At 46.5% G+C, this 24,147-nt stretch overlaps 1 protein-coding gene across 1 annotated transcript; it reads right to left on the bottom strand.

Annotated features, from left to right (window-relative positions):
• Positions 1 to 2,430: 2,430 nt before the first annotated feature.
• Positions 2,431 to 5,250, bottom strand: LOC119310428 (protein Rf1, mitochondrial-like). The gene is made up of 2 exons (XM_037586187.1): positions 4,949 to 5,250; positions 2,431 to 4,856 (listed from the first exon to the last, which is right to left on the bottom strand). The coding sequence occupies exon 2, from the start codon at positions 4,809 to 4,811 to the stop codon at positions 2,664 to 2,666; it is 2,148 nt and encodes a 715-aa protein (XP_037442084.1). The 5' UTR covers positions 4,812 to 4,856; positions 4,949 to 5,250; the 3' UTR covers positions 2,431 to 2,663.
• Between the last annotated feature and the right edge of the window lie 18,897 nt (positions 5,251 to 24,147).

The following is a 24,147-nucleotide window of genomic DNA, read 5'->3' as shown; positions in this document are numbered from 1 at the left end:
GATTTTAAAGCGTGCTGCTGGTAAGATTCTGTGTATAGGCTTTTCCCTAGTAGTGAGGGGCGGAGGAGGGAGGAGGGGCGGCAGATCTGGGCTCCCCCGGCCGCCCACAGGGACGGCGCGAGGAGAGGAGGGAGGAGGGCCGGTGGAGATCTCTGCACCGAGCACCCTAGCTATCTTCTTTTGCTCCGGATCCGATGTCTTTGCTGCTAATCTTTTGCGCCCGCCCCTCTCACACCATTTAATCACCTGTGTCACCTTTTCTTATTAACGGTAGCTTGTCAAGAAGAACAATGTTTTCTTTATTTCACATCTTGTAACATTGTCAAGAAGAAGAATGTATTTTTTTAATTTTATTTCAGTGTTTTCTCTTCACATTAAAGCCACACAAATATCACTCATAAATCCAGGTGCATCTACTTAATCGTCATTGATGATATACGCCAAAAATAAACATGTGAGGTCATTAAGTATGCAATTCCCCATGACCAGTTCTGTTAAAATAATCAGCACTACCACATGTGAAGATGTGGCTGATTCATGTGGGTCATCTTTCGATGGCCATATTTACAATATAAGACCAGCTGATAAGATGCATTCCAGACAAATATTTCATCGATGATTATTCAACTCGAAAGACAGCCGCCATTGCTCGAGGAATTTTGTTTACTGCATTTATGAGGGGTGCGAGAAAGAGGTGATGTTTGAAGCACAGGATCCATGCCCAAGTTTGAAAATGCTCTGCACAATTGAGGCCACAAAGGTGGCCCTGGAGAGAGCACTCAGCACAAACCCCAGGTTCCCTACTCTGGATTTCGTTAAGCGCTAAGCTAGCCTCTTAATCCAGGTACATACTCTACTTGGCTAATTCTTTCTCCCTAGCTATATCTATAGCTCTCCTTGTTGCCTGCTCAAGTGTTTTTTCTTCCAAGTGCCATATTAATTATTGAGTGACCATTATTTATCGTTTTATTGGCATTTTCCTTGAACAGAACTGTCTGGCAAACTAAAGAGCTCAGAATCTCTTATCAGTTATAACTGGTTTCGACAGTTTGACTTACCATTGCTTGTGGTCATATGCAGTGCTATTCTCCAGAGATTGCTAGAGCACCAGAATCTCTTACACTTGTAGTCTGCACATTCTAAGCCTTCATCCCCGCCATAAGTTGATTCAGAAACTTATCTGCACCTGCACGAAGAGAGCATCCTTGGCTGTGCACATATGGTGAACATGATCTAAAAAGGGGAGTTAACAGCTAATGTAACACTTATTTGTAAGAGCAAGCAGTACTGTGCATCAGTTAGAACTTATATGAAACCTAATGAGATTCATTCTGCCACCATATTTATTACATCCATAGGAAGCGGAACTAGCAGGACTAGCACGGAAATAAAGTTCATATTTTCCTTTCTTTTAGGGAACATATATAGCCATTAAATATGCATGACATAACAGAAAAAGGGGTGATGGACAAAATTGTCTCTGACCAAATTTCAACAACACATCACACTGTTTAAAAGATACAGCTACATTTGCTGACCGTCGATCAAATTAGCAGGCTTATTATGACTCCAAGGTGCTCACAACCTTCTGAACCACAAAGGCGAAATTTAACAGAGCAGGGGTGACCAGCAACTTTCGTCACACAGTTAGTTAAAGCATCATTCATTTGTATTTGCTATGCTGTTCATAAAGATCTGCTAGATATAGCTGGCAGTGGCAACAGTTCCAGCAAAGTGTGAGAAAAAAGCAAGTATCATCCTTCCTAGTAACCAAAATTGAAGAAACATCACCTCCTATGAGTCGAAAGTATTTAACACCCAAAATTCCTAGTAAAACCACTCAAAAACTGAACAAAAACAAGTGGGAGTAAAGATGCCATAATCTGATACCTTAGTTTGTGTCTCTGTACCAGAAGATCAGTTTACAAGAAGAGAACTGGGACAAGTTAAGACTTATATGTCATTAAAGAGAGACAACCTTGTTTACACATATTATACGTACTTCCCTATATATAGATCAAGAAAAAAAATGGTCTATATGACCTTTGATCAGTTCGCCAAAAAATATAGTTGATAACATATCCAATGGACCCGATGAATAATCATGTGACAGATATGTTGATCATTGTTCACCAAAAAATCGTCTATACTGCATGTTCCCATTCAAATGTAAAGAAGAAAGGGAATATAGAAACTAACTTGCTGCTGGCAACTTCAGTGAGTCCACGGGCACAACGCGGTCATCATATCATGATCAGCTGTAAACACCATGGTTGGTGGCTATTGACAATGGTTGCCAAAGGTCTTCTCACATTATGAAGTGGTGAATATCTAGTATATGTCCATCATTACAGTAGACAAGGAAAAGGGCGTTGAGAATTTACTAGGTGAAATCGAAGACTAACAAAACTAATATAAATTGCAGCTTAGTGGAGGCCAAATGAACAGCTCCATTGAAGTAGAAGGCAGCCATATAGAAACACAGATGGTCGTTCATCAGACATTCACTACTAACAAGTTCCTCCCAGAATTATTAGTAAGAGTAGTGACCTTTAATTTAGACATACTACAAAAAGAAAAGCTTGGGGGATGCAAGCTACAAAGAAACGTTGAGGCCTCGATTAGCAGTCCAAAGTAAATAGGCAAAATCTCTAGAAAAGGTTTCAATCAGTGCCCTGTTCCAGAAAAGAGTGGTACTTCTCAGGGAGTAACTCTTTATATTCCTGGCCTTTCCCCCCTGAAGCAAGTGCAGTCAACAAGATAGCTGTGGAAGCTTCAAGGGTGAAGCTCCTCTCATCAATTTTAGACAGATAAGTCCCAGCCCTGGGCACCTCCCCTTTCCGAAATAAGCTTCTAACTATAGCATTTATTATATGGGAGTCGGCAGCACATCCATTCTTCTCCATAGAAACAAATAGATCATCAGACTCTTGTAGAGAACCTTCTTCTATAAGTTTTTGTATCATTAAGCTATATGTAACAACGGTGGGCACTAACCCTTTAGCCCAGATACCATCAAACAAATCTTTAGCCTCTTCCTTCCTGCCACCTTTAAGCAACGCACCAAGCATAATATTAAAAGTGATAATGCAAGGCTTAACCTTCCCGGCCAACATTTCTCTGAAAACAACAAATGCATCATCTATCCTTCCATTCTTAGAGTAACCATCAATCAGTATGTTATAGGTGATAACATCTGGTTCCATGCCAATTGAGACCATATTGTCAAGTAACTTGCTCACTTCATCCATCTTACCAATGAACAAGTATCCACCTATCAGTATGTTATAAGTACACACATCAGGCTTCACACCCATGTGTACCATCAGGTCGAAGAGATCTTGGGCTTCCATAACCCTTCCATTTTTGCAAAGGCGGTCCATAATTGTGGTGAAGAACACTATGTTGGGACAGATGCCGCGATCCAACATCTCAGAAAATAGTTCATCAACCTTCTCCCATTTGCCACAAGAACAGAAACCCCTAATAAGAGGGTTAAAAACTACGATATCAGGAACTAACCCTTCAGTTATCATTTGATTGAACTGGGACATAGCATCATCCATTCGGTCAATCCTGGAAAGTAAGTCTATTACTGTTCCATAGCTCACTGCATCAGGGTTCAATCCTTGCTGCCGCATTTTTGTAAATATATGCATTACTTCATCAACCATTTTTTCTTCAGCATATGCAAATATAAGTATGTTGTATCCATAATGATCTGGTGAAATACCATTATCATCCATCAAATCAATGAGACAATTCATATCATGAAAAGATCTTTCCATAGCATACCCATGAAGCATAATGTTGTAGGTAGTAACAGTCGGTTTCTGGCCCAAACTGATCATGAAATCAAAATTCTTCCTAGCTTCTGTGCATCTTCCATTCTTGCAAAGATAATCCATCTGTATACTATAAGTTATGATATTTGGTTGAACACCATTTCTAGACATTTCTATGAAAACCCGATCCACCTCCTCGCACTGTCCTAATGAATAATATCCATGTATTAAACTAGTATATGTGGTAACATCTGGCAGAATTCGTCTATCAAGCATCTGTTGAAGAACCTCCTCAGCCTTGTCCATCGCGTGAAGCTTGCACATGCCAGAGATGATTGAATTACAGGTCACAACATTCGGTGATACCCCCTGACGCAGCATTTCAGAAAATAGGCTGTAAGCTTGGTCCACCTCATCCTCTTTCAACAAGCCATCAATTACAGTGCTATAGGTCACCACATCAGGTCGGCAGCAACCTCCATCCTCAACCATAATTTGAATCAGCTCGAGAGCCTCTTGGCTTCTCTTCTCGTTGCAGAGACCCTTGAAAAGAATGTTATAGGAGAAAATGTTTGGTATGCAGTTAAACTCAGGCATTATCCGGAGTACGATGTCCATTGCATAACTGGTCTTCTTCTCGGCGCAGATGGCCTTGAGTAGGTGGCTGAAATTGATGATAGCTTCTGCTGTAAATCCCAACTTAATGACGTGTCCCATGGCAGCGTGTCCAAGGTCCAGGCGGCCAGCACGGCAGCAGCAGTCGACTAGAATGCCATAGGTGATATTGTGGGGAGGCACCTTGGCTCTTGCAACATGGTTGAAGAGGGAGACGCCGAGCGCGGGGCAATCACGGCCAACAACAGTGAGGAGGCAGTTGATGGCAGGGATCGAGGAAGGCCCAGCAACCTGGAGCAATTCGTCGAACAGGTGGAGTGCGTCCTCGGTGCCAATGCATCCGGCATGGTACCGATCCTTGATGTTCCTCTCCAAGATGCGTCTGTCGACGGGGACAAAGCGGCGGCTCATAGTTCCAGCTGGCCTGAAGAATCCCTCGCCGCCGCCGTTCACCACCTACAGAACCTGGGGTTAAAAGGAAGGAAAAGCAGAGGAAGAAGGACGAGCTGTAGGAGGTAAAAATGCTCCATGGTCGTCAGGATGCTCACCGTCGAGCTGCAGCTGCCGTAGGAGGTAATGCGATGTACTGCAGGAGATCTCCGCCACAGCGTGTCAGCGTTGAGGGGGGCGAGGACGAGATCTCCGCCGCTGGGCCCTGAGGAGAGGGCCTCCACCGCCGCAGGTCCAGACGCTCACTGGCCTTTGGTTTCCCCTATCCCGACCGCGGGGGAGAGGGCCTCAACGCCCGCCGCCACTCCCGTATTTCCGCCGCCGCCGCCGCCGCCGCCGCCGGCGCTGGCCTGAGACGAGACCTCGGCTCTCTCAAGAAGAAGTTGTATCTGTATCGTGAACTAACTGAAAAAAGAAAAAGAAAAAAACTTCACACCATACGTACTTGAAGGACTGCTCTTTGTTTTATTTTTGGGTAGGAATTGGGAGCACCCACTTACAACTTATTTATTCCATTTTTTTCCGAATACGCATGAGTGTGTACATATTACACGAACCCAACTCCACCCGTGTACGTTGGCTAGTCTAACTCCTCGTCGCAGCCCGTAGCCCACGATGATAACGCTCTCAGGAAGGAGGCAACATCTCCTTTGATGAGCCCGGCCCGCTTCCACATCTGGCATTCTCCTTCGATCCTATTGAATAGATGGTTTATCGATGGCACTACACCATCAAATACAATCGTATTTCGGTGCTTCCATATTTCGATGCATGCCTTGCTTTGGCTCCCCTCCTGAAGCTTCTCTCCCCTTGATGGTATCCATCCTTGCTTCCCGGGAGCGTGGCAGACAACCGTCCATACCTCACGCGTGAACACACAATCTAGCAGGAGATGGTTTATCATCTCCTCTTCCCGTGCGCAGAATGGGCACGCCTCTTGATGACCTAGCCCCCTCCGAGCTAGGTGGCCGAAGTCCACCACCTGTTCTGGAGAGCAAGCCAGGTGAAGAATCTACATTATAGGGGGGCCCTGGACTTCCACGTGAACGTCCATGTTGGAGCCACCTCCCAGCTTCAGAACTTTGCCGTGTAAGCTGATCTGGTCGAGAAACATCCTTCCATCTCCCAGGCCCAAGCAATGGAGTCCTCCCGATCATCATCGTGTAGCACTTCCCTCGCAACTGCATTCCAGAGGGCAAAGTACTCCAGTAGCAAGGCCGGCGTGAGATCCGGCCCAATATCTCTCACTCAGTCGTTGTCTGAGATTCCTTGTTGCACAAGTGCGCACGCCACGTACTATTTGTCTGACTCGCCCCGTACAGGCTTAGTGCAAGCTCTTGTATCCGTTGTCCCAGCAACCATCTATCCTCACAAAATAGCGTATTCCTTCCATTCCCAACTTTTGACAGGGTTGTAGCCCTACACAGCTGCAGTGATTCCTTTAGCATCGTAATGTTGAACTCCGCCCATGGCCTGGAGGTGTCAGATCTTTGTAGCCACGGTCATCTTGATTGCATTGCTATATTTAGCCATCTGAGGTTCAGGATGCCCAGACCTCCAGCCCACATAGGCGTACAGATCGTCTCCCAAGCCACAAAGCATTCCCCACCATTTGCCTCCGCCCTAGCACACCAAAGGAAGCCCCTGCAGATCTTGTTCATCGCCGAGATCGTGCTTGTGGAATGTCCAGTGCAACCATGGCGTGAAGTGGGATTGCACACGACACCGATTTGACCTAAAGGGGTCACCCACTATTGGGCATGTTGGCCGCCTTCGATCAGGGCAAAGCGGCTGCGAGTTGATCTACCATTCCCAAAAGCAGAGCAGCCGATTGTTTGCGGATGGTGAGTGAGAAGTCGAGATATTTGCAAGGAAAGGTGCCGCTCGGGTAGCCGATTATGGCCACCAATCTTTGCCAAGTATTCGAGGGGCAACAAATTGGGTAGGTCGCGCTTTTGTTGAGATTTACATGCAGCCCCGAAGCTCCACCAAAGATCCGCAAAAGTGATGAGCACGGTTGTAGGTCTTGGTCATATGGTTTTATGAAAATCGTGACGTCGTCGGCGAACATTGAGAGGTGGTGCTTCATTCCCCTCCTTGCTAGCATGGCCATGATTCCACGTCAGGTAGCAAGCTCAAATATCCGTTGTAGCGGCTCCATGTTTAAGATGAATAGCATCAGTTATAGTGGGGCTCCTTGCCTCAAGCCCTTGCAATTGTATATTGGTCATCCCATGGCGTCGTTGACCATAATCCTCGTGGAAGATGTCGATAGCAGTCCACAAATCCACGCAAGCCATCTAGCCCCAAAACCATGCTTTGCATTACTTCTGGGAGAAAAGGTTAATGCACTGAATCGAACGCCTTTGAGATGTCTAGTTTCAACATTACGGCGGCCTTCTTTAGTGCGTGTAGACGGTGTGCCATGCATTGCACGAGCGAAGGAGCTTGAGAACCTGCTAAAAGATGAGAACAAGAAATTCAAGGTGGTATCGGTTGTGGGATTTGGAGGTCTAGGCAAAACAACACTTGTGAATGTGGTATATGGGAAGATCAAGATCGGATTTCAGTGTTGTGCTTTTGTGCCTGTCTCCCAGAAGCCATACATACCAAAACTTATCCATGATTTACTGTCCCAACTTGGGTGTAAACCATCTTCTCATGATTGCGGCTTAAATATCATGTTGGACCAACTTAGGGAACATCTACACAACAAGAGGAATCCATTTTACTTTGTGCATGTTGTTATTTGCCAGTGTCTATGGTATGTTTCAAAATGCTATATATATTTAGCTTCGTCGGTTATTATTTTTTTGCAAGAAGCTTTGTCCATTAATTTAGATGAAAGTGTATATTCTTTGAGTATTAGAACCTTGGAGAAAATAATAGTTGTTCCTGAAGAAATGCAAACAATAAAAGAAGTGCTAAGAAGAATATGAATGCATATTAGTCAACTTAATTAGATACTTCTAATTTTTGTGTCTTATGGCTGCAACGTGTGGGTTGAAATTGACTGGAGTTGAGGAGTGTTGGGGAACATAGTAATTTCAAAAAAATTCCTACGCACACGCAAGATCATGGTGATGCAAAGCAACGAGAGGGGAGAGTGTTGTCTACGTACCCTCATAGACCGACAGCGGAAGCATTATGACAACGCGGTTGATGTAGTCGTACGTCTTCACGGCACCTCCGAGTTTTAGCACACGTTCAGCTCGATGACGATCCCCGGACTCCGATCTAGCAAAGTTTCGGGGATGAGTTCCGTCAGCACGACGGCGTGGTGACGATCTTGATGTTCTACCATCGCAGGGCTTCGCCTAAGCACCGCTACAATATTATCGAGGATTATCGTGGAGGGGGGCACCGCACACGGCTAAGAGAACGATCACGAAGATCAACTTGTGTGTCTATGGGGCGCCCCCTACCCCCGTATATAAAGGAGTGGAGGAGGGGAGGGCCGGCCCTCTCTATGGCGCGCCCTAGGGGAGTCCTACTCCCACCGGGAGTAGGATTCCCCCTTTCCTAGTCCAACTAGGAGTCCTTCCAAGTATTAGGAGTAGGAGACAAGGAAGGGGAAGAGGGAAGAGAAGGAAGGAGGGGGCGCCGCCCCTCCCCCTAGTCCAATTCGGACTAGTCAATGGGGGGGCGCGCGGCCTGCCTCTCCCTCTCCCCTAAAGCCCAATAAGGCCCATATACTTCTTCCCCCGTATTCCCGTAACTCCCCGGTACTCCCAAAAATACCCGAATCACTCGGAACCTTTCCGATGTCCGAATATAGTCGTCCAATATATCGATCTTTATGTCTCGACCATTTCGAGACTCCTCGTCATGTCCCCGATCTCATCCGGGACTCCGAACTCCTTCGGTACATCAAAACTCATAAACTCATAATATAACTGTCATCAAAACCTTAAGCGTGCGGACCCTACGGGTTCGAGAACAATGTAGACATGACCGAGACACGTCTCCGGTCAATAACCAATAGCGGAACCTAGATGCTCATATTGGCTCCCACATATTCTGCGAAGATCTTTATCGGTCAGACCGCATAACAACATACGTTGTTCCCTTTGTCATCGGTATGTTACTTGCCCGAGATTCGATCGTCGGTATCTCAATACCTAGTTTAATCTCGTTACCGGCAAGTCTCTTTACTCGTTCCGTAATACATCATCTCGCAACTAACTCATTAGTTGCATTGCTTGCAAGGCTTAAGTGATGTGCATTATCGAGAGGGCCCAGAGATACCTCTCTGACATTCGGAGTGACAAATCCTAATCTCGAAATACGCCAACCCAACAAGTACCTTCGGAGACACCTGTAGAGCACCTTTATAATCACCCAGTTATGTTGTGACGTTTGGTAGCACACAAAGTGTTCCTCCGGTAAATGGGAGTCGCATAATCTCATAGTCATAGGAACATGTATAAGTCATGAAGAAAGCAATAGCAACATACTTAAACGATCGAGTGCTAAGCTAACGGAATGGGTCATGTCAACCACATTATTCTCCTAATGATGTGATCCCGTTAATCAAATGACAACTCATGTCTATGGCTAGGAAACTTAACCATCTTTGATCAACGAGCTAGTCAAGTAGAGGCATACTAGTGACACTCCGTTTGTCTATGTATTCACACATGTATCATGTTTCCGGTTAATACAATTCTAGCATGAATGATAAAAATTTATCATGAAATAAGGAAATAAATAATAACTTTATTATTGCCTCTAGGGCATATTTCCTTCAGTCTCCCACTTGCACTAGAGTCAATAATCTAGTTCACATCGCCATGTGATTTAACACCAATAGTTCACATCACCATGTGATTAACACCCATAGTTCACATCATCATGTGACCAACACCCAAAGGGTTTACTAGAGTCAATAATCTAGTTCACATCGCTATGTGATTAACACCCAAAGAGTACTAAGGTGTGATCATGTTTTGTTTGTGAGAGAAGTTTAGTCAATGGGTCTGCCACATTCAGATCCGTATGTATTTTGCAAATTTCTATGTCAACAATGCTCTGCACGGAGCTACTCTAGCTAATTGCTCCCACTTTCAATATGTATCTAGATTGAAACTTAGAGTCATCTAGATCAGTGTCAAAACTTGCATCGACGTAACCCTTTACGACGAACCTTTTGACACCTCCATAATCGAGAAACATATCCTTATTCCACTAAGGATAATTTTGACCGCTGTCCAGTGATCTACTCCTAGATCACTATTGTACTCCCTTGCCAAAATCATTGTAGGGTATACAATAGATTTGGTACACAGCATGGCATACTTTATAGAACCTATGGCCAAGGCATAGGGAATGACTTTCATTCTCTTTCTATCTTCTGCCGTGGTCGAGTTTTGAGTCTTACTCAATTTCACACCTTGTAACACAGGCAAGAACTCTTTCTTTGACTGTTCCATTTTGAACTACTTCAAAATCTTGTCAAGGTATGTACTCATTGAAAAAACTTATCAAGCGTCTTGATCTATTTCTATAGATCTTGATGCTCAATATGTAAGCAGCTTCATCAAGGTCTTTCTTTGAAAAACTCCTTTCAAACACTCCTTTATGCTTTGCAGAATAATTCTACATTATTTCTGATCAACAATATGTCATTCACATATACTTATTAGAAATGTTGTAGTGCTCCCACTCACTTTCTTGTAAATACAGGCTTCGCCGCAAGTCTGTATAAAACTATATGCTTTGATCAACTTATCAAAGCGTGTATTCCAACTCCGAGATTCTTGCACCAGTCCATAGATGGATCGCTGGAGCTTGCATATTTTGTTAACATCCTTAGGATCGACAAAACCTTCTGGTTGCATCATATACAACTCTTCTTTAAGAAATCCATTAAGGATTGCAGTTTTGTTTATCCATTTGCCAGATTTCATAAAATGTGGCAATTGCAAACATGATTCGAACAGACTTTAAGCATCGATACGAGTGAGAAGATCTCATCGTAGTCAACACCTTGAACTTTGTTAAAAACCTTTTTCGACAAGTCTAGCTTTGTAGATAGTAACATTACTATCGGTGTCCGTCTTCCTCTTGAAAATCCGTTTAATCTCAATGGCTTGCCGATCATTGGGCAAGTCAATCAAAGTCCATACTTTGTTCTCATATATGGATCCCATCTCAGATTTCATGGCCTCAAACAATTTCGCGGAATCTGGGCTCACTATTGCTTCTTCATAGTTCGTAGGTTCATCATGGTCTAGTAACATGGCTTCCAGTACATGATTACCGTACCACTCTGGTGCGGATCATGCTCTGGTTGATCTACAAAGTTCTGTAGTAACTTGATCTGAAGTTACATGATCATCATCATTAGCTTCCTCACTAATTGGTGTAGGATTCACAGGAACAGATTTCTGTGATGAACTACTTTCCAATTCGGGAGTAGGTACAGTTACCTCATCAAGTTCTACTTTTCTCCCAGTCACTTCTTTCGAGAGAAACTCCTTCTCTAGAAAGGATCCATTCTTAGCAACGATTTTGCCTTCGGATCTGTGATAGAAGGTGTACCCAACAGTCTCCTTTGGGTATCCTATGAAGACGCATTTCTCTGATTTGGGTTCGAGCTTATCAGGATGAAACTTTTTCACATAAGCATCGCAACTCCAAACTTTAAGAAACGACAGCTTAGGTTTAATGCTAAACCATAGTTCATACGGTGTCGTCTCAACGGATTTAGATGGTGCCCTATTTAATGTGAATGCAGCTGTCTCTAATGCATAACCCCAAAATGATAGTGGTAGATCGGTAAGAGACATCATAGATCGCACTATATCTAATAAAGTACGGTTATGACGTTCGGACACACCATTACACTATGGTGTTCCAGGTGGCGTGAGTAGTGAAACTATTTCACATTGTTTTAACTGAAGGCCAAACTCATTGTCGGTGTCAAAACCGGCGGATCTCGGGTAGGGGGTCCCGAACTGTGCGTCAAGGTCGGATGGTAACAGGAGACAAGGGACACGATGTTTACCCAGGTTCGGGCCCTCTCGATCGAGGTAAAATCCTACTCCTGCTTGATTAATATTGATGATATGGGTAGTACAAGAGTAGATCTACCACGAGATCAAGGAGGCTAAACCCTAGAAGCTAGCCTATGGTATGATTGTTGTGTGTATTGTATATGATCTATCGACTAGCCTGGCCTCGGTTTATATAATGCACCAGAGGCCTAGGATAACAAGAGTCCTAGCCGAATACGCCAGTGGGGAGGAGTCCTTGTCTTGATTGCCAAGTCTTGTGGAACCTTCCTTGTATGCGGTAACTGTCCGAACTGGCCCATGAGTATACGGCCATGGGGGTCCTCGGCCCAACCTAATAGATCGGGAGACGACATGGTGAGTACCCCTAGTCCAGGACACCGTCAGTAGCCCCCTGAACCGGTCTTCGAGTTAGGGATGCTCCTCGATTCTTCCAAACTGTTCTTCATCTTCGGTCGCCGATCTTGAAAACTGGTTCAACAAATCTTCTTTATCTTCGATCTTGAGGATCGCCGAAATGCATTCGACGGGTTTACACATTGGGTATCCGAGGAGCCCCTTTAAGTTTCCGGCCTTTATCAATGCCTTGTTATTTTTATGCCACACCTCAGGTTTGAAGTTGTTCCCGGGAGGCAGTTCCCTCTTGCGTCCGAGCTCTAACGCCGGCTGCATTCGAGGTATTTTTTGCAGCCGAGCACCAATGTCGGACTGCTTCCCAGCTCTAACGCCAGACTATGTATCCGAGCTCCAACGCCGGACTATGTATCCTAGCTCCAATGCCGAACTGTATCCGAGGTGTCGTAAATCACCTTGGTTCAAAGAAGTTTGAAGGATTTTAGCCGAGCTTAATGCCGGAAATGCCCTCTATGGAGCCAGCCACTAGCGCCCGAGCTTTATGCCGGACTGCTTCTGAGGTGGTGCACCACCCTGAATGTGGGACGATTTTTGTCAATATTTTTTGTTGGTGCAATTTATTCTCTGCCGAGATACATAGCCAGTAGCCCTCAAGGTGGGTATCGGTCTAAAACCCGAGATGCCCATGAAGGATGACATAAGACCGCTGATCGTCATAGCTGCTGAGACTCAGGTTGATTTGCAAAATCGGTCTGAGGATCAAGTCCTAGCTCGACAGAATACTTCGGGACACAAAAAGCGGCGCGCTCAGTCCTCGAGACTCAGGTTGGGTGTGGCCGACCAACCTGAGGATCAAAATCTCCTCGGAAACTGTATTGCACTTAAAATTTTCTGCATTGGACATGCAATGCAGTAGCCCCCGAGACACTGGTCGGGTGGCAACACTAGATCAGGGGATCGATGTGCCCCTTTAATATTTGTAAATAATAAGCCTGAAGCCCAGTAGCCCCCGAGCCTTAATGCGGGCACAGGTGGCCGAATTGAGGATCGATATCCATAGTAAAATCACAAATTATGTGTAATGACTCTATGTATCCAAGTACTTTATGTCATTAATGCTCGGTTCCACATTGTACAAAACTTTGTTGACCGACCATCGGCTTCCACCTCCTCGGCCAGTAGCCGAGGAGTGTTTGTCTTACTTTATAAAGCCTTTATGAGGGCAAAGATTTACGACAAACAAGGCAATCTGGCCATACGGTTTTATAAACAAAGGTATCTTCAGGTCCACTGCTCTCGCTTGGCTTTCCTTTTTAAGAAGCTCATACCGGTCAGCGGCATCCTTCAGCTCAATACCCATCTTGGCTATTTTATCTTCGCTCTGGTAATGAGCAGCCTATTCGGCTCTTAACACTTCGACCGCTTTTAGGGTGGCCACATTACTTCTCCTGGCTTGTTCCTTGGATCGGGCAAGCTCCGCCCGAAGGGTCTCCACGGCAGCAGCTCCATCTGCAGTCGCAGCATATTATAGGTAATTGCATCATGCTCCTCCTAATATCTGTTAACCACCGGAGAATACATACCCTGTGCCTCGTCAAGCCGCTTGTTTACAAGCACGATGTCGGCATCTGCCGCATCAAGTTGCCGCCTCAATTCGGCAAACTCACCAGTCTGGCCAGCCACCGGACCATCAGCCGCCTGCACATGAAAGCAGCATGATCATCACCTGGGACTATGATTCTCTGTTTGCCGCCTTTGGATAGCAACCAGAGTCTCAGGGGCTACTATCTGTATAGGGCACACCTAGCATGCGCGGTACCGTCAATATATATATATATATATATATATATATATATATATATATATATATATATATATATATATATATATATATATATTACATTGTGTACCTCAAAGCCTCTTAGCATGCTCATAAAAGCTTCATGCAACCCACTTTTGGCAGATGAAATCCTCTCAACCACTGTACCCAATAAAGTATGATGCGCCTCTGATACAGCCGCTTGCTCCAGAAGACTCATCGGTGCGTCCGGTCGTGCACCGGACAGTCCCAGACTCTTTATGTGGCTCTCCTTAGGAGACGAATAGTCCGGACTTCCGGTGGCCGAAGGGTTACCTTCTGGCCTTGGCGAATCAGGAGAAATCCTCCATGACGACACCTCAGGGTCGTCCGCCTCATGAGGCAGGGAGACAGGGGGAGGCGTTTCTCACTCCATCATCTCGGGAAGAAGATCCCCTAGGGACGAACTCTATTTAGAAGGGCTACGATCCGAACTACAAGACATACGTCTCGGTTATTATCCTTAGAGATGAAGCAGGATATATTTAGTACTCTTGTTCACTTACAGATCGGTGGAGGGCTGATCCCCTTGCGGGCACTGTGCGGTAAGGATGCCCTCCGGGGCAGGGCCCCCTGGCAAAGGTTTCCTCCCTCGTTTGGAAACCCTCGTTTCCAAGTCTTCATAGGCGGTCCTCTTCCTTCCTTGGGGAGAGGGAATTTTAGATTCTTCTCCCCGGTTATCCTCCTTCGCAGAGACACTAATTCCCCCGGTTTGGATGAGTAATGAGTGAGGCCCGCTTTCGGCTTCTTTATTCCTCCCTTTATCTTCCCCTGATGGCGCTTGATAAGGTGCGAGCTCAAGCATCCTGGCTAGTACAGGATTCGGTGAGCCTTCGGGAAGGGGGGCCGAACACCTGATCATCTTCGTCTTTCTTATCCAGTCCTGGTCCAAGAGCAATTTTTCAGAATGATGTCATGACAAATGAAATAACAGCGTGTTCGGCCGTAGAATTACTTACGTGGGTATCTGGACGATTGCTGTTCGGACCCGCATCCTCGGTGGTGTCCGGACACTTTATTCATGATCCGAATAATATTCCATACATCTCTTCGAGCGTCACGCCGAAGAATTGCTGAATAGTTTGCGGTACTTCCAGGCTGAACTCCCACATACGGAGAGGTCGACGTTGGCATGGAAGGACCCGACGAACTAGCATGACTTGCATTACCTTGACAAGGCTGACATCTCTCTTGAGGAGATCTCGGATGCTGCTCTGCAATGTCGGCACACCATTAACCGGCCGCCAGTCCAGCCCCTTGTTGACCCATGACGCCAGTTGTGGCGGGGGGTGTCAGTGTCAAAACCGGCGGATCTCGGGTAGGGGGTCCCGAACTGTGCATCTAAGGTGCTGTACTGTCAAAAGCTGATGCATATAATGCTATAAGTTTGGGGTGCTGTACTGTCAAAAGTGTTCGGACTTCTCGCGCCGTGTTATGGGGTATACTGAAGCCCATGGCGCACTGGTCGTACCAGAATGTACAGGTGCAATTTGTCGTAAATAAGCAGACAAGGAAAAGAAAGAAAAAGAAAGTGGAATGCAATAATAGGCTAACGCTATGCATCGTTATTAAATAATACGTCAAAGCGTACGGATACAAGTAGTGCAATAAGCAAAAAAAAGGACCATTTGACATGTCCTATTCAAGGGCAAGCTGCGTACGGGTATGTAAAACATGTATTTTGATTGTTATCAGAGTCCACCTGGGCATTCCCTTGTACGTCAGACCGTCTTGCTTCCTTGGTATTTCCTTACCGCGATGAGTCCAACAATTAGACTGCCGGGAAGGGCTTCCAGAGAGTAAGGTCCTGAAAGAGAGAAAATGATAAAGGTATACAACCCCTGGGGCGGTTGAGCCGCATTATGGGACGTGCCGTAGTGGTGCCTCCGCCTATGCCCATGGTATCTTGAGTGCGTAGTTATGTATGCGCGGTGCAAATTTCGCCACTTGACTGGGACTAGGATGGAGGCCGAATTGCTAATCGATCCCAAAACATGCCTGCCAATCCTCCTGCGGGGTACTCCGGACTCGCTTGAAGGTGTCCGGGGTCTATTTTGCCGAATTGGCGGTTTGCCTAATAAGGCTGCTTTGCGCTTCTGCTGCGAGGGCTGCAGTGTGCTCCTCCGTGCGGAGCGAGCGCTCTGTGTTTCCATTAACTGTTATAACCCCGCGTGGTCCTAGCATTTTGAGTTTGAAGTATACATAATGTGGTACCGCATTGAATCTGGCAAATGCGGTTCGTCCGAGCTGTGCGTGATAGCCGCTGCGAAAGGGGACGATATCGAAGATTAACTCCTCGCTTCGAAAGTTGTCCGGAGACCCGAAAACCACTTCCAGTGTGATTGAGCCCGTGCAACAGGCCTCTACCCCTGGTATTACACCAGTAAAGGTGGTTTTGGTGGGTTTGGTCATCGAGGGGTCTATGCCCATTTTGCGCACTGTATCTTGATAGAGGAGGTTCAGGCTGCTGCCACCGTCCATAAGGACTCGAGTGAGGTGAAATCCGTCAATGATGGGGTCAAGGACCAATGCGGCAGATCCGCCATGACAGATGCTAGTGGGGTGGTCCCTGCGATCGAAGGTGATTGGACAAGAGGACCATGGGTTGAACTTTGGGGCGACTGGCTCGATCGCATAGACGTCCCTTAGTGCATGCTTCTGTTCCCTCTTGGGAATGTGGGTTGCGTATATCATGTTTACCATTTTCACTTGTGGAGGGAACCTCTTCTGTCCTCCTGTGTTCGGCGGCCGAGGCTCCTCGTCGTCGCTATGCAGCCCCTTGTCCTTGTTTTCGGCATTCAACTTGCCAGCCTGCTTGAACACCCAGCATTCTCTGTTGGTGTGATTGGCTGGCTTATCGGGGGTGCCGTGTATTTGACACGAGCGATCGAGTATGCGGTAGAAACTGGACGGGCCTGGATTGCTTCTTTTGAACAGCTTTTTCTGCTGACCGGATTTAGAGCCACTGAATCTGGCATTGACTGTCGTGTCTTCGGAGTTATCACCTTTGTTGCGGCGCTTGTGTCTGTTGCTACGTGGTCTGCCGCTAGTATCTTTGGCATCTGAAGTGACAGGATTCCTTGATGTGTTGTTGCTGCGAGCCAGCCAGCTGTCCTCGCCCGCGCAAAAGTGGGTCATTAGTGTCGTGAGGGCTGCCATGGACTTCGGCTTCTCTTGGCCGAGGTGTCAGGCGAGCCACTCATACCGGATGTTATGTTTAAATGCCACTAAGGCCTCGGCATCCGGACAATCGATGATTTAGTTCTTTTTAGTTAGGAACCGAGTCCAGAATTTCCTGGCCGATTCCCCAGGTTGTTGGGTTATGTGATTCAAGTCATCAGCATCTGGTGGTCACACATAAGTGCCTTGGAAGTTGTCAAGGAATGCATCTTCCAAATTCTCCCAACTGCCAATGGAGTTTGCTGGCAGGCTATTCAGCCAATGCCGAGCTGGTCCTTTGAGTTTTAGTGGGAGGTACTTGATGGCATGTAGATCGTCACCGCGGGCCATGTGGATGTGGAGGAGGAAATCCTTGATCCATACCGTGAGGTCTGTTGTGGCATCGTATGACTCAATGTTCACGGGTTTGAATCCTTCTGAGGATTCATGATCCATTACTTCATTGGTGAAGCATAGGTGGTGTGCAGCGCCTTTGTGCCGGGCTATGTCATGACGCAGTTCATACGAGTCTTTTCTGCTGTATTCGGGCCGGCCGGATTTACTTTTAGTGTATCTTGCGTGACGATCATCGTCACGCGTTGGGGCGCGACCCCGTGATCCGTAGATCGATCTTGTATGTCCTGCTATGTTTTCCAATACGTCTTGTAGGTCCCGCGTGTTGCCCCGGGCCTTGGTGTTTTTGTTTGTCTGGCGACGGGGTGCGGGCTGGACTTCGGGCTGATATGCCCCTCTGTCTCGGCCACGAGGTGGCCGATCAGCCGCATCATACGCTGGTAATGTAGGCTTTAATGCTTCCTCCTCGAGTTGGGGTAGCAACCTGGGCTTTGGGCAACTCTTGGTTGGGCATTCGAGTTCGTATTCCTCGGCCGCAAGGACTTCAGTCCATCTATCCGCTAGCAGATCTTGATCAGCTCGAAGTTGTTTTTGCTTTTTCTTCAGGCTGTTTGTTGTGGCTATAAGCCGGCACTTGAAGCGCTCCTGCTCGACGGGATCCTCAGGCACAATAAATTCTTCGTCGCCGAGGCTCACCTCGTCTTCGGAGAGAAGCATGTAATTGTCATCCTCTGATTCTCCGTCTGCTGCCTATTCCGGAGGGCTAGCTTGTTGATCCTCCCGCTCGAGGTCTGGCTGGAGGGGATTGTCGTCGTCTTCGGCACTATCTAGAGTGTTATTGTCTCTTGTGCCGGTATTGCTGCTTCTACTATGGCGGGACTTAGCGCGGCGCCGCTGACGTCGGTGCTTGGATTGCTTCTTGGAGGGATTATCCTCTGCCGTCTCATCGCCATCGCCTTCTTTGGGGGTGTCCACCATGTATATGTCATATGATGAGGTGGCAGTCCAGCGCCCTGTGGCGGTGGTTCTTGTTCGTCTCCTGCATCGTGGTCCATACCGTCGATGTCTTCGGGGCCGAAGTTGAGGATGTCGGTTAAATCGTCGACAGTGGCTACTAAGTGGGCGGTGGGTGGGGAGCGAATTTCTCCATTGTCCGCATCCCATTCTAGCCGGACATAGTTCGGCCAAGGATCACCTGACAGGGAGAGAGACTTCAACGAGTTTAGCATGTCGCCAAAGGGCGAGTGCTGAAAGATATCCGCAGAGGTAAACTCCATCATCGGTGCCCAATCGGATTCGATAGGCACGGACGCAGGCGGCTCAGAGCCCGTGGCCGGGGACGAATCCAAGTGTCCGGCAACACGCTTCTCATAGGAAGCAAAGTCAGCATTCGGCTCTATCACCGCTGAGTGCGCAGCCTCTGTGGCGGGGTCCATCCAATCGTCCTCAGACGGCGCAATTTGTTCTGGTTTGAGGGCCGGAGTAGTTGTAGGTGTGATCTCCCGAACACTGCCCGACGGCAGAGCTAAGTCACGCTCGTCGTGACTGTGCGGCGCTCCTGACATGGGCTCAAATCCGTCAAAGATCAAGTCTCCGCGGATGTCGGCAGTATAGTTCAAGTTTCCAAACCTGACCTGATGGCCAGGGGCGTAGCTCTCGATCTGCTCCAGATGGCCAAGCGAGTTGGCCCGCAGTATGAAGCCGCCAAATACGAAGATCTGTCCGGGGAGGAAAACCTCACCCTGGATCACATCGTTGCCGAAGATCGAAGGGGCCATCAAGCCTTGTGGTGACGGCATAGTGGAACTCTCAATGAAAGCACCAATGTCAGTGTCAAAACGGTGGATCTCGGGTAGGGGGTCCCGAACTGTGCGTCTATGGCCGATGGTAACAGGAGGCGGGGGACACGATGTTTACCCAGGTTCGGGCCCTCTTGATGGAGGTAATACCCTACTTCCTGCTTGATTGATCTTGATGATATGAGTATTACAAGAGTTGATCTACCACGGGATCGCAGAGGCTAAACCCTAGAAGCTAGCCTATGGTATGATTGTTGTTGTTGTCCTACGGACTAAGCCCTCTGGTTTATATAGACATCGGAGGGGGCTAGGGTTACACAGAGTCGGTTACAAGGGAGGAGATCTACATATCCGTATTGCCAAGCTTGCCTTCCACGCCAAGGAGAGTCCCATCTGGACACGGGACAAAGTCTTCAATCTTGTATCTTCATAGTCCAACAGTCCGGCTAAAGTATATAGTCCGGCAGTCCGAGGACCCCCTAATCCAGGACTCCCTCAGGGAGCCCGAACGGAAGGCGGGGGCAGCTACCCACTTAATACTTCGGGGAGCCGTGATGTAAAACCACTCCCGCTGCCATAAGTTGGACATTTCCAGGAAGGAACCCTTTGGCCATGGAGCATTGGCGCCTTTGTTTATTATGGCACCTCCGCATTCTGCGTGTCGCCCCTCGAACATCTTCGGCTTCACATTGAAGGTCTTGAGCCATAAGCCGAAGTGTGGGGTGATGCGGAGGAAGGCCTCACACACGACGATGAACGACGAGATGTGAAGGACGGAATCCAAAGCCAGATCATGAAAATCGAACCTGTAATAGAACATAAGCCCTCTAACAAAGGGATCAAGACTAAAGCCTAGCCCTCGGAGGAAGTGGGAAACAAATACGACACTCTCGTTGGGTTCGGGAGTGGGGATGACTTGCCCTTGAGCAGGCAGCCTGTGCGAGATTTCGGCGGTCAGATACCTGGCTTCTCTTAGCTTCTTGATGTCCTCCTCTATGACAGAGGAGGACATCCACCGGCCTTGAAGGTTGGATCCGGACATGATAAGCGCTTAGCCTGAGCCTTGGGTGTTGGAATTCGAGGTGGGGGAAGGGAAGGATCGAGCGTGAGAAGAAAAGGACAGGCCTTGGCCCCTTTATAAAGAGGGTGAATATCAAGCTTCCTCCGCGTGGCCGTTTGGAACTTGCCTAAAATCGAGGAGTCATACCAGCGGGCACGATTGGGTTACCCACACACTACTAGGAAAAGGGCTATAGATGAAATTGACACTAATGGCGCACCAGACATGTGGTGTGCCACTACTATATACTAATGGCGCACCATCTGCAGGTGCGCCATTAGTGTGGAAGACACTAATGGCGCACCAGGCACATGGTGCGCCACTAGAAACATTTTTTTTTCATTTTTCCAAACATACTAATGCCGCATCCACTAGTAGAAAAGGGGGCAACGGTCCAGGGGGTCAGCCCATTAGTGCCGGTTCAGACAAGAACAGGGACCAATGGGTGCATTGGTCCCGGTTCGTGAGCCCAGGGGGCCGGCCGGGCCACGTGGGCCATTGGTCCTGGTTCGTCTGGACCTTTTGGTCCCGGTTGGTGCGACGAACCGGGACCAATGGCCCTCGCTCCTGGCCCACCACCATTGGTCCCGGTTGGTGGATTGAACCGGGTCCAATGGCTGCCCATTAGTCCCGGTCCAAGCCACCAACCGGGACTAAAGGGTTGGTCCTTGTTGCTGCCAGAGTTTAGTCCCACCTCGCCTACCAAAGGGGAATCAGACCGGTTTATAAGCCCCTCCCTCTCTACCTTTTTGAGCTCCTCTGAAAATGAAAATAGATGCCCTTATACAGGGAATTTAGCCTAAATTCATACGAATTTCTCTGAAATTTGTTATGAATTTAGGTTGAATTTTCTCTATAAGCGCATCTATGCTCATTTCTGAGTAGTTTTTATATAGTTTTTTTCTTTTCTTCTATATTTATTTTTTCTTTTTATTTCTGAGTTGTAATAAGTCATTAAAAACAAGCATCTATGCTCATTTTTTAGTAAAGTTAATCATAAGTATTTAGTTCTAAGTAGAAATGAAAAAATAAATAGCAAAAAAGAAAAAAAATGCCTATCATATTTGTAAAGTTATTCATAAACTAGTGATTCACACAAATTTTAAAAAATTCAAATTTAAACTATTCAAATTTTAAAACTAATGGCACTAACAGAAAGTTTATATTTTTTGTGACCTAAAATAAAAAAGAAATCACTACAAGACAAAAAAGTGCCACCTACTATTAAATTTTTTAGTTAAAGCAATTATTCCCGCATCGACATGGACGATGCCTATCCCGCATCCTCGTCGTCGAGTCGGCGGAGGACGACACCTGCTTGACCAGATGGGCCATGTCCGGGACTGGGCTCCGCCGGGTTGGTACTGGGAGGCGCTACCTTTCGGGGGGCGTAGCTTGGTGAGGAGACAGCCCGTCGTTGACCCGATCCTTGTTTGGTGGCGGTCGCGTGGGCCAGTGACGGTGCCGAGGCTTCCAGACACCGCGGAGGTGGTACGTCACCTGTCAGTGAGGAGGACGAGCACGTCCGTCGCTACATGGTTGCGTTGGAGGGCAGGTTCGAGAATACCTGGCAGGTTCTTCAGGGATCTCACTGGAGCTATGATCCTGTGATGGTTCCTTCCCTTTGGGTGTCCACCGCCCGCGCCGATACCCGTCGGGCGCTACGGTTCTAGCTGTACTGGCGATATGTATGATATATAGTATTCGACGTGTATTAGTGATAATATTCGATGTACAGACACATGGAGATGATGTAGTTTTTCTTATAATTGAAGGCATCCTAATTTGAATACTACTTTATTTTGCGATTTGATTTTTCTTATTGAATGCTCAATTTGGAGAGCACTATGCAAGGCATATGCATATGATTAGTTGAATAATAATGATCTAATTTTGTCTTTGAATTATGAACGTATAGGAAATGTCATCATCGGACGACGAAAGTCTCCCGGGGGAGTGCGACTGGTGCCACGACAATCGAGGTGAGTGCGATAGGCCTCACCTGGACGATGGTCGGCGCTTCAGCATTAAGCTCGAGGAGACCTTCGAAGTTGAAACGGTACGCAACGACGACAAGTGTTTTTTTTCCATAATTAAGCATGACTTCAACTATTTCAACGTGTAATTTTCATCTTTTACAATTCGAGTATAGTTTATCCCATGCCATGCAAGACGCTATGTCTTGGAGAGGATGGATTTTGAAGACCATGAAAATTTTGAAACGAAGAAAATTCACCTAAGGACCCAGCATGATGTGGATTTTGAAGTAAAGTTGTATAATGCTGAGAGCATAACCCATTTTGGTTGCAAAAATTGGGAAGCATTTTGCAAATTGTATGGTTTTGATGAGGGTATGCTTGTCACCATGGATCTTGGTGATCCTGAAATCGAGCAAGACAATATGGACATTTGGGTCCTTGTTGATACTCCTCCAGTTCTACCGCTATGTGAGTTTCTCAAACATAGTTAATTATTAAATAATTTATATTGTTCATTTCAAAATAGTTGACAGCTTATTTCCATTGACAGCTTATTTTGAAGTATCAAAGAATGTGCAGAAGATGGTAGATAGAACTTACTACACCGATGGCTCTGAGTTAACTTACAAGGAGAAAACTCACCTGGTTGGATTTTGTAATGATCTTGAGAATTACAATATCTACAATCGAACTCCTCAACATTATGGTCAATACGTGCCACTAGTGCACGTGTTGAACTACGGTAACTACCATGGTGATACCCTGGTAAATTTTTTTACTATTAGGACATCCGTGCATCTTTTTGCATACTTCTAAAACTAGTACATCATTGCTAACTACGAAGTTATTACTATGTTTTTCAACAGAGAATCCCAGAGGAGTGTGTGCCTCATTTGATGTATCAGAATGGCGGCAGCCTTCATGTTTTGAACATATATCCAGGTCATCGTACGAATCTCAACTGTCCATACCGGATTTCTAAAACAAGTGGAGACATGACAATCAAAGGATGGAAAAAATGTATGGACAGTCGTAAGGAGCTTCTTGGAAGCAAAAGGAAGCGAGGCGCAAGAATTGGAGACAGGATGATCTCCATTCTTCATAATGGAGAGTCAGGGTCTATATTGTTTTATGCTATTTTACCTTAAGTGTGTTTAGGTCCGATCCTAGCTACCTGATACTGATGATCATGTGCTAAGAACAATCATGTAGGGTTGGGTTCCATGACTATGAGGATGATGATCGTATGACTTATTATTAATAACGAGTAGAAGTTGTATGATGATGCTTGATTAATTAGTAGGACTTGTTATTATATATGATGATGTATGATGCGAGCACACATGAGTTATTATATATATATCTGCGGGTGAAATGAACATATATAGCAGTAGCGTAGGTAAATTAACCAAGGACTACATATAAGAGATGACACTTCTCTCTATTAGCTAGCTAATAACAACCTAAAAATAATCCCCTAAACCCCTAAAACAGCCACTTTTTTTAAAAAAAAAAGAAAAACCTCGTGCTGACGCGTGGAACCCTTTTGGTCCCGGTTTATGTCATGAACCGGGACCAAAGGACCCCCTGCCTGGGCTGCCGGCAGCGGCCACGTGGAGGCCCATCTGTCCCGGTTCTGGTTTGAACCGGGACTAAAGGGTGAGGGTATTAGTAACGACCCTTTAGTCCCGGTTCGGGAACCGGGACTAAAGGCCCTT

Source organism: Triticum dicoccoides, chromosome 5B, assembly GCF_002162155.2.
Source record: "Triticum dicoccoides isolate Atlit2015 ecotype Zavitan chromosome 5B, WEW_v2.0, whole genome shotgun sequence".
Taxonomy (NCBI): domain Eukaryota; kingdom Viridiplantae; phylum Streptophyta; class Magnoliopsida; order Poales; family Poaceae; genus Triticum; species Triticum dicoccoides.
Note: the sequence above shows the minus strand (reverse complement) of the source record. Positions and strands in the feature narration are given on the sequence as shown.